At 44.5% G+C, this 11803-nt stretch overlaps 1 protein-coding gene across 1 annotated transcript; it reads left to right on the forward strand.

Annotated features, from left to right (window-relative positions):
* The first annotated feature begins 6246 nt into the window (after positions 1-6246).
* LOC136487317 (ABC transporter G family member 1-like) lies at positions 6247-11412 on the forward strand. The gene is made up of 8 exons (XM_066484472.1): positions 6247-6886; positions 7782-7861; positions 8552-9016; positions 9105-9191; positions 9286-9414; positions 9657-9854; positions 9935-10021; positions 10369-11412. The coding sequence occupies exons 1-8, from the start codon at positions 6370-6372 to the stop codon at positions 11014-11016; spliced, it is 2211 nt and encodes a 736-aa protein (XP_066340569.1). The 5' UTR covers positions 6247-6369; the 3' UTR covers positions 11017-11412.
* Positions 11413-11803: the final 391 nt, after the last annotated feature.

Consider the following 11803-nt stretch of genomic DNA (forward strand, 5'->3'; position numbering starts at 1 on the left):
GGGTGGTCGGCGCTATATATTGTGTAAATTATTGGTAAAATCAATTTGTGCATTAAGCTATGCATAACAAAAGTTTTTATATAACTAGGTGGCTTTTGTTTATTAACCCCTATCTCCAAAACAGAAAAACATGTGAAGATTATTGTTAAACTATGGCATTAATGTTCTCAGTTTATATTACCACTTATGCATGATATGATTTACGGTAAGCCTTGGACGCATTGACGTATAACTATACTCTCAACACTCCGAGAATTCCCGAGCTAAGGGCGCTTCTAAGATCTAATAATCCTCTTGATGTATGCCATTTTGACGTGTGGTGTGAATGTGTTCTAATCGTTCGTCTTTACGTGCTCGTGGACCCACGTGCAACGGCACGCTTTGAGAAAAGGGTGACGTCCGTATAGCCGATGCATGCCTATCTATCAGCCCGAAGACAACGAGGAATGAGGTATCCACTTTGTAAAAACATGTATATTACGCCTACATGCATGCAGGCCCAAAGCATGGCCCCACGCAAAATCTTAGATTTATCTGATCAATTTCGACTATTATTACATTTATTTCGTGCTAAAATTGAGAAAAGAGGTCGAGCTATGACTTGAAAATAATATATTTTCCATCCACCATCACCAAAACTGGTTCTCTAGGACATATAAGACCCAATATAAAAATTTGGTACCGTTTCAGATCGTTTCTGGGGAAGCCCTAGTTCAACCTTCAATTACGGCGTTCCGCCGCACAGAAGTTTATTTAAAGTGTAGAAAAATAGCAAATCACCTCTAGAAAATATGAAATTTAACGATTCCTCACTCCGTGGCTTGCACAAGCTTGAGAAAAAGTTTGAGGAACATACGAGATCAAAATGCACATGTCATGTGCAGACCTAGGAGTTGTAGTCAGGGCTTATCAAAATGACGCAGGCACTTTGTGAAGCATGTACATCTCCCATAGTCGAAATAGGTTGATTTTTTGCATGCATGCCCAAATCATGGCCCGATGCGGAATCTTAGATTTATCTGATCAATTTCGACCATTATTGCATTTATATTTGTGCTAAACTTGAGAAAAGAGGTCGAGTAATGACTTGCAAATACTATATTTTGCCATCCACCACCACCAAAACTAGTTCTCTAGGACATATGAGACCCAATATAAAAATTTGGTACCGTTTTGGATCATTTCTGGGGAAGCCTCAATTCAACCTTCAATTACGGCGTTTCGCCGTGCAGAAATTCATTTGAAGTGTAGAAAATAGCAAAACACCTCCGGAAAATCTGAAACTTAGCGTTTCCTCATCCCGTGGCATGCACAAGCTTGAGAAAAAGTTTGAGAGACATACGAGATCAAAATGCACAAGTCATGTGGAGACCTAGGAGTTGTAGTTAGGGCCGGTCAAAATAACGCAGGCACTTTTGTGAAGCTTGTACATTACCCATTGTCCAAATAGGTTGAATTTTTTTTTGCATGCATACCCAAATCATGGCCCCACGCAGAATCTTAGATTTATCTAATCAATTTCGACAATAATTGCATTTATTTTGTGCTAAAATTGAGAAAAGAGGCCAAGTTATGACTTGGAAATAATATATTTTTCATCCACCATCACCAAAACCGGTTCTCTAGGATATATGAGACCCAGTATAAAAGTTTGGTACCGTTTCGAATCGTTTCTAGGGAAGCCTCAGTTCAACCTTCAATTACGGGGTTCCGTCGCGCCGAAATTCATTTAAATCGTAGAAAATAGCAAAACACCTTCGAAAAATCTGAAACTTAGTGTTTCCTCGTCCCGTGGCATGCACAAGCTTGAGAAAAAGTTTGAGGCGCATACAACGTCGAAATGCACGAGTCATGGAGATCCAGGAGTTGTAGTCCTCGAAATGGCCATCTACTTTGTAAATCAGGCGATTTTTAGCCTGGGTCCATAGATTTTACAATAGTGGCGCCTGCTCGTTAGGAGCCGTCAGTGTTAAAATAGCCGTCACTAGAGAAATCGTGGTTGTACCAGTGAAGACATCCAAAAATAGGCACGTGTCTTAGTTTACAATAAAAATATGTATTCTATTGCATTTCGTTGATTTGATGCAGGTGATGAATAGCTAGATGGATGTTTGATCAAGGGGGTCATTCGAAATCACGCTTAGTCTTCTCCATAGATCATAACACTTATAAGCAAGCATTGGCTTGCAAAACTTTTGCTCAATGTAAAATGACAAAAACTCTTGTGCTAAATAAATCATTGCTGTTCCGTATGTAATATATTTAAAAAATATCTCATAAATAAATATTACGATTTTAGTGAATTTTAAAATATTCCAATATTTAATAAATAGTTTGGAATTATTCAAAGAAAATATTTGTTATTGAAATTAAATTAACAAATTATAATTTTTAAACATGTCAATTGTATCATTCTCTCGGCCGGCCCATCTTTAACCCACTATCAGCGTCTACATAACAGAGGGTGGGAAACCCTAGCCCCATTCTCTCGGTGCCTACCGCCGCCGCCGCCGCAGTCACCCTTTTGTTCTCACCGCCCACGTCTCCCTCCCTCCATTCCTCACCACCCTAGCCTCTCCTTCAACATCCGGCGGCACCAACACGGAGACTGAGGGCGGCGTGGTCGAGTTGCCCAGCGCGCGCGGAGGCTGAGACGGCCAGGCAGATCTCGCCTCCCTCTCCCTCACCGACGGTGCTGGAGGGCGGATCTCGTCTCCTCCCCCTCACCGACGGCGCCCAGGACGGATCTCGCATCCCTCTACCTCACCGACGGCGTCAGGGGCTGATCCCGCCTCCCTCTCCCTCAACAACGGCATCGAGGGCGGATCCCACCTCCCTCTCCCTCACCGATGGTGTCGAGAGCGATTCTCGCCTCCATCTCCCGCACCGACCATGGTCAGGGCGGATCTCGCCTCCTCCCTCTACCTCACTGATGGCATCGAGGGTGCCGCAGGGAGACACGCGAGCACGCGCGCTGTTCACGGGAGGCACTACTGCGGAGGCCTAAAGCATCACGGGCACGCGGAGGCTGAGGCTGTCATGGCCTAAGGCGATGCTGATGATTTCAATTGTCTGCTCGGCAGCGACGAGCTCGGCAACGAAGTGCAGAGCGCAGCGGGCAACGGAGGGCTGCTCCAGGCTGTTTTTCTGAGCTTTTCGTGGGTTTACTTTCTTTAACAGTACCATGACAGCGCCCTTTGCGTTTTCCTTTTTGGTGTGCAGATGGTTGCAGTGAAGCAGCTCGGTCAAGATGAGAGCCTGCTGGTGTAAGATTACATGCCGTTCGGAAGCCTGCAAAGCCATTTGCTTAGTAATTTATTCTTCAACTTCCTGTTGTTCTTGTTTGGTGTAGTAGCTAATTGGTGCACTGCAGTGCACTTCTGGAGTCGATGAATGTCAAGAGCCTGTCCATTTTCTTTTTTGCAGATTACAGACGTGAATGCCTGCCTTTTTTTTCCTTTGATTTATGATGATAGTTATCTGCTTTTGATTCCTAGTTATGCGTTAGATAGATACTTGCTCTAGTGTTTAAGGCGAAATGACAGATAGATCTTGACAACCTGACCCCTTTTCTTGTCTGGTGATACCTATGTATTTTTCATTAGTTTCAAAATTTAATAAGTTTGTGTTTCTATGCTATAGTAAACATTACAGAACTTGTCTTTGATACATTGTGTAAAAAAACCCACTCTAACTTGAGATAGGCGTGTATTTCTCATCTCTATACTGTTATCTGTACACATGAGATTTTTCCGATTGAATTGGCCCCACATTATATAGTCTGATAGCACGTAATAATGGAATTTTGTTGGAGTTCACTTAACCACAGGTACTGTTTACTGTTTCATGTTTCCCTTATTTCAGTTCAGAATAAGTTGCTGTAAAATATATAGAGTAGAGCTGATGGGTAATGGTGTCTTGTGAGAGTGGGTCTTTCATGTCTTGATACATTTGTAACTGTATGTACGTGTGTACTTTGTGATGACTTGGCTTTTGGCAGTGAATGTTACATGTACCATGATAGTCTAAGTATGTTTTCTAGCGATCTGCTTATTAAAATCTTTGTGAGACATGTGCTAACCTCTTATTTCTAACTTGCGTGTGCAGGTAATAACACCATCAGTGGCGGAGCCTGAAGCGAAATATAGAGGGGGCCAATTTATCAATTGAATCCATAGGTACACAAGTAGTGAAGAAATTAATTTTAGTAGTTATAGTTAAGTCATAGTATATAAAATACAATTGACAACAAAATAGCCGAGCATAAAAAATTCTCCAAAACGCAACATGAAATCTTGATTACTAATAAAATATTACTCAAACAATCACTTCTAATACGCACACTATGTAGATTTTAGACTGAAAATTCAGGGGGGCATGTCTGACCTGGCCGCTGGCTACAGTGATGACCCTGGCCGCGGTCAGTGACTCATGAACAGAGGAGACCTGTGGGCTTCACGAAATCATAGAGGCAAGGGGGGGGGGGCATGGCCCACTATGGCCCCCGTGTAGCTCCGCCGGTGAACACCATAAAGGTTGTCAGATTTGGTGAAGTCTAACTTTTTGTTTGACTTTGGTGAGCGTTTGAATAGTATGGACCTAGGATGTGAGGCTTCGGTTGTATTTAAGATGTGCATATTTTGCCGCTGCTACTGGTTGCATTTTGTCGCTGCTGGTGCTTGCATTTTGTCCCTGCTGCTGCTGCATGCATGCATTTTGCCACTGCGGCATGGATTAAGATGTTGGAGTTATGTATTTTTAGAATCTCTATTTGTTGTAAACTGCAAGGTTGAATGGGATGTTGGATGGAAACTTATGTAATCTGACGTTGGATGAAAATTTATGTGATACGTTGGATGGAAACATAAGATTATTTATTTGATGTGCTGCTACAATTATTATGTTTATGGGCTATACATGGGCTGTATGTGTGAAAATGGGCTGTGCATATGGGCCGCATGTGCTGTAGTAGTGGGCTGAAAAGTGTGCTAAAAATTGATGACAAAACTAGGCTTCAAAATGGCTGAAACTGGGCTGCCAAAATGGCTGAAACTGGGCCGCCAAAATGGTTGAAAAAGAGCTGCGAAAATGGTTAAAATTGGGCCAAAAATTAGCCCATCTTTGATTTTGGCCTGTTAATAAATGGGCTGAGGTAGTGTCCACGTCATCATCCACGTAAGCATCCATGTAAGCATCCATGATGACGTGGCGGTTCATCCATGACGTTTATTTTTCGTCACAGGAAATGGACTTGGGCTGGGCTAACTAGGCCTCGGGCTCTACCGCGACGATTTAAGATTGTCACCGATTCTATTAATCTGTGATGATTTTCGACAAAACGTCACGGAGGTTAATCCATGATGCTCAATCCATGATGATATATGAAATTATCATAGAAGCTGCTTGGTGACGTTTTTTTTGTTGATCCATGACAAAAAAAAAATTCATCATGGATTAACAGGATTCCTGTAGTGTATACATATATCACTTTACAATAAATATTTTTACAAAAATAAAAAGTCAAAGTTATGCTTTGGAGACGGTGTCGCGGTCCAAAATGACTTCTTTTACCAATTTGTAGGGAGTATATATAATATCAATAACAATTATTATATATGCCTGGAGAGGTTCAATAAATTAGACAACTTCCTCGCTTGTAGAAATTCATTAATCTAGACCCCTAGGTAGTTAGTAGTTTTCGGCAAAGCTCTTGCCAACTTTCTTAAAAAAATTATATTTGTCATGACGTGGACGTATTCTTCAGAGCTCACCCTCTTCATGATGTTTGGATCACTATCACTTTCTATGACACACACCTTGGTCCCACTTTTTCTTTCACATCAGCCTTGGTCAGTGCCGCTTGGTGGCTTCTTCAACCAAATATTTTACGCCATTGACATAGTGTCTTACATCCACCGTCATCAGTGCATCTGCAAATTTTGTATATAAAAGAATGGCATCGATCTATTGGAGCAAATTACACCCATAAATATTTTTTCCTGATTTTTTGGACAGTAGTTAGTAAACTAGTAAAATTTGTAGTTATCACGTAAAATGCACGTTTTTGACATAGCTGTTTTACGTATTACGGTAGCGTTCTCAATTGGAGCAAATCTTGAGTACAAAGTTTGAGGTTTGGCTAATTCTTAATGAATAACTCCATACTTGACCCGCCGCTACAAATTTGTAATGTTCGATCACCATCCGTCATGACGCGCCTGCCTATATTAATCAGAGCTACCTAGCGTTCTAGGCCAAAGCAAGGCCTCAAGTGGAGTGGAGTACTGCAGGGCGGTGAGCGCGGCCGGCGAGCGTGGGAAGGACGACGCAGCCTCGCTCGAAGTCGGCACGACGCTAGGTACGGTAGCCATGGCGGCCACGTCGCTGTTGCCGCGGTGGGCGTCGACGCCGGGCCGGCCGCGGCTGCTATGGTGGCGCTGGGGCTGCGGCACGGCCGACGCCGCTGATCATCCGCCTGTTGGCGGCCAAGGTCGGTGGTGGTCTCTCGGGTGCGGCGAAGACGCCGCTCATCATGAGCCTGCTGGCGGCCGAGGTCGGTGGTGGTCGCTCGGGAGCGGCATCTTTGCGTGGGCTACTGCTGCCGGCGGCCGGCGCCAGCGAGGCGCGCCGTCGTCAAACGGAACAGCCGGCGGCGGCGTCCCCGGATCGGGGTGCGAGCTGGTGGCTCCACCTGCGGACGCCGGCGACCCCAGGGCGTTCCTGACGTGGGAGGACGTGCACGTCACGGTGGCCGGCGGCGGCCCGCGCGGGGCGCCCGACGTGAAGATCCTGGACGGGATCAGCGGGCACGCGCGCCCCGGGGAGGTGCTGGCCATCATCGGCCCGTCCGGGGGCGGCAAGACGACGCTGCTCGACACCCTCGCAGGTGCGTCCGTGTTTCGTCACCTCATCGGTCTCTCTACCCCGTACGTCTATATGCTACTTACTGTCTACGATGACATAAACAGACCGGCCAAAACACAAGCAACACCAATCATACATACGCACTATTGTGGACTGCTATAGATGGCCGAAGGACACGAGGCCCACGAGCACGGCACGGCTCGATGACTATCATGCCTGTGCCAGTCCGGCCCGACGAGAGGGCTTGGCCTGCTCCCTCAGCACGGCATGCCACGCCCGATTTATGCAGGCCGGCTAAAGGCCCATTCCACCCATCGCTTCGCATATATAAAGAAAGGAAACCCTAACTTTTCTCGACTCCTGGCCAATACTCGGCCGACACGGTACGGCCCGAGCCTTATAGGGTCGTGCCTGGGCCGTACGTGCAACACATGGGTGGGCATGTCCCGGACCGATGAGGCAGCCGTGCCTTGCCGGCCCGACCCCAATTTGGTGAATCTGGGACAAATCCACCGTTTTGGTGGAGTAGATCCATGCTGGAGCTACCGAATCCAAAAGCGTTTGGCTAAAAAAATTGGATCCAGACTGGATTGGTGAATCTGGAGCTGGTGAAATTCTACCAAACATGAACTTAGTTTTAATTTGATTTGATGACCGGAACGGTCCTTCTAATTTGCTGTATCATTTTTATTTTTATTATATTATATTATTTCATTCAAAGGAAACATAATCGTGCATGGCGGGGTATTCGTGTTGGAAACAGAGGAATCCCTTTTTTCATTATTTATATTGTTCAACGCCTCATCAAAAATAATATTGGCATTGCACCATATCAATAAAAATGCAAGGCACTGTAAACTTTGGATTTTGGTTACTGCGTGTAACCCACCTTGGACATTATTACCGTTTCCCTGCAGGAAGGTTAGGACCAGGCATGAATAAAACAGGGCTGATTTTAATCAGTGGCCGGCAGGAGAAGCTTGCCTATGGAACCTCGGTAAGACAAAAGAAAAGAAAACAGCTCTTTTCTTCCCTTCATCCCTAAATAATAAATTAATTTTTAGAGCATTCTTAAGTTAATTTTTTTTAAAAAGGTTAACTGAATTTATAGAAGAGAGCATCAAGATTTATGATACCAAGTTAGTATCATTACATACACCGTAAGTATAAACTGTATTTTCATAACAAGCCCATTATTTGGTGTCACAAATATTTATACATTTTTCTATAAATTCGGTCAAATATAAAAAAAATAACTTAGGACAACTATATGAATTAATTTATTTATAAATGGAGGGAGTGTGATATAATTATGAATGGTTGGTGCAAGACTTTTGCACAAGCTGGAACAAGTTTTCCGTTCTCTAAAAAAAGTTTTTCTATAAATACAGGTTGCAATCTTTTTGCGTAACGTTGGTGTGTGTCGGTGTGTGTAAGGGCGTTCTCAATCGCAATTTGCAAATAGTTAGTTAGATGAGGCTTAGAAATAATAAAAAAAGAACACTGCAGTGGAGAATTATGTGAGATATGAAAGATGAGTTATTTCTAGGAGATCATATTAGACTAGCTATTTGATCTCTCTTTTTGATAGCCAATAGAATTTCTCCTAGACTAGTTATTTAGGAACCATTGTACACGCCCTAAATCCGGACTTACAAGTTAACTTTTCTTAATGTATACGACAAAGGCATACGTGACCCAAGACAACGTGCTGATGTCGACGCTGTCCGTGCGCGAGGCCGTGTACTACTCGGCGCAGCTGCAGCTGCCGGACACGATGCCGTTGCCGGAGAAGCGGTCGCACGCGGAGCGGGTGATCCGGGAGATGGGGCTCGCCGACGCCATGGACACGGCCATCGGCGGCCGGATCACCAAGGGCATCAGCGGCGGGCAGCGGAGCCGGCTCAGCATCTGCATCGAGATGCTCACGCGGCCGCGCCTGCTCTTCCTCGACGAGCCCACCAGCGGCATCGACAGCGCCGCCTCCTACCACGTCATGAGCCACATCGCGCGCGTCGCCGCCCGCGACGGCATGACGGTCGTCGCTGCCGTGCACCAGCCCAGCAGCGATGTCTTCGAGCTCTTCCACGGCCTCTTCCTGCTCGCCGCCGGGAAGGCGATCTTCTTTGGAACCATCTCTGATGCCACCGAGGTGACGACCCTGCTTCGACGTCTTAGCCGAAGGGATTGTTAGGTGCTGCCTGCTGACTTGTGCTAGCTCGTTCCTTGCATGCATGTAGTTCTTCACTCTGAACGGCTTTCCATGTCCACACCTGAGAAGCCCGTCAGATCACTTCCTGAGAACAATCAACAAAGACTTTGATGAGGTATATGTACGCACTCGATCCTATGAATTGTTACAAATTCAGTGCAACTTCACTTTTCATTTATCTAATTAATATCATCATATATACTATATAGGAAACTGTGGACAGTTCTAAAGCTAACAGGAAATCAGCAGCTGAAGCGATAGACATCCTTGCGACTGCATACAGATCCTCCAGTTATTTTGAAAAAACAACAGACCACATTGTTGAAATGAAAAACATGGTAAGTTAAACGCCGTATTATCCAATTTTTTAGATAAGGAACAAAGTTCTAGCCTCTGCCACCCCACCCGCATATGGTACACAGCCGTATTATCCAATATCAACTAAAAAAACGTACTGCAGCGCGCGATTGAAGAGCAATATATAAGGAATGTAATCCACCGATCTAAGGATATGTTTTGATTAACATTGGAAATTAGTACTACTCTCTAATGCTCTCTAATACGTCCTATATTATTGTAGGAGGGCGCTTCATTTAGGAGGAGAGAACAAGCAAGTTTTAACACAAAGCTCCTTGTGCTCACAAGGAGATCGTTGTTGAATATGCTCAGGGACATAGGATATTACTGGATGCGTTTGGCCATCTATATGGGCATTGGCGCATGTCTTGGCACTATCTTCTACCAAGTTGGCCATAGCTACAGCTACACTTCTATCCAGGTAAACTGATTAAGGTAGGGCTATATAGAAATAGTCATTTTACTCTATCTGAAAAAGTGATAATGTCTTGGATTTTGCAGGATCGATGTCAAGTAATAATGTATACAATAGCACTTTTAACTTTTATGGCCATTGGAGGATTTCCGTCTTTCGTAGAGGACGTTAAGGTTAATTCTTCACTCACCCAAAAGTGAAAAGCTAGTGGCTTTCTTGCTCAAGAAAATTTTATTCAAAATTATCGTCAGGTGACTCAATCAGGTCTCAGAATAAACATGACAAAGTTAGTTGGAAGATATTTTTACTCAAAATTATAAGAAATTCTAGCAAGTCGACCAATCATATATAAACTAGTGCGGTCTACTTTCCAATATGAAATGCTATATATTTGCCCTTTATATATATACCAATTAGTTACAGTGCAAAGTAGGTTCTGTTTTTTATTGGCACATTGGTTATTGTTAATACCTCAAGTCTGCGCACATTTTTAATACCACCATTTTCACCATTGGGTCAGGTCTTCAGAAAGGAGAGGCTGAGTGGCCACTACGGCGTCTCAGAATTTGTGATCTCAAACACCCTCTCAGCTACTCCATACCTGTCTGTCATTGCTGTATTACCCGGCGCAATGTTATACTACCTTACTGGACTAACAAAAGGCATAGATCACTTCACCTATTTCGTCATTGTCCTTGGCATATGTTGCATTCTAGTGGAGAGCATCATGATGATTATCGCTGCTATTGTTCCGGACTTCCTAATGGGAATCATCATTGGAGCTGGAGTTCAAGGGGTGATGATGCTCAATGGCGGCTTCTTCCGCCTTCCAAGTGACCTCCCAAAGCCAGTATGGAAGTATCCTTGCTACTACATCTCCTTCCACAAGTATGCGGTGCAAGGACTCTACAAGAATGAGTTCTTGGGACTGTCGTTCCCAAGTGATCAGCTCATTGAGTCTAATGTCACCATTAGTGGCATTCAAGTCCTCAAGTATAAGTTGGAGGTGGAGATGGGGTACTCGAAATGGGTAAACCTTGCCATCCTTTGTGGAATGACGGTGATATATAGAATGATATTCTTCGCCATCGTCAAGATTACCGAGATAATTCGACAAAAAATGGGAGGCAAACGAGGATGTGTTAGATTTTTTAAATACAGGATATAAAATCCAGCCTCTATATCCGCTTGGGATATACACAGCCAAAAGTTACATGAGCTCTTAGGCTCAAAGCCTCAAAATAGAGAAGCAAAAACAACGAGAAAGAGAGCTTAAGGATTAAAAAAAGTTACGAAGACTAAGCTTCAGAACTTCTTCATTGTCCAGTGGCGGCGCAGCCGGGAGAGGGGGAGATAGGCTAGCAGTGGGCTAGGGTCTGGGTCGCCCGGGCGAGGAATGTGTTAGATAGATAGAAGTTGCCTTCTATATATTGTATTTTGTTTTTTCTTGAACACTTTACTGGCCTAATTGTATAAACTACAAATAATGCTTTGGTTGTCTCGCTATGCCATCTTAAAATGGATGGTATGCTATATATATTTATTGAGCTCCATCATGGTATCACATGATATGTTACCCAAAGAAAACTTTACCACCTCTATGACATATATAGCTCGCCAGACAGATGAGGATAAACACGTCGCCATCCTCGCCCTGGCGACGCAAACCCTAGTAGCCCGCCACCACGCTATCTTCCCTTCTCCCGCTGCGCCGCCGCTGGAGCAAGCCGACGGCAAGGCCGTGTGGCTTGTCGGGAGCGGCGGCGGTGCTTTTTCCAACTGTGCTTGCGCGTCTCAATATATATAGGACGAGGCTAAAATGCACCTGGGTACATTTTGTGAAGTAAGTGCACCCGACATGCGAGCGCGAGCGTGAGACGAGCGGAGCGCGGCGAGCGGCGATCGCGAGGTAAGTCCACGCTCCTGCATGCAAAACTAAATGAAGACAATCAACT

This window comes from Miscanthus floridulus, chromosome 10 (genome assembly GCF_019320115.1).
Source record: "Miscanthus floridulus cultivar M001 chromosome 10, ASM1932011v1, whole genome shotgun sequence".
Taxonomy (NCBI): domain Eukaryota; kingdom Viridiplantae; phylum Streptophyta; class Magnoliopsida; order Poales; family Poaceae; genus Miscanthus; species Miscanthus floridulus.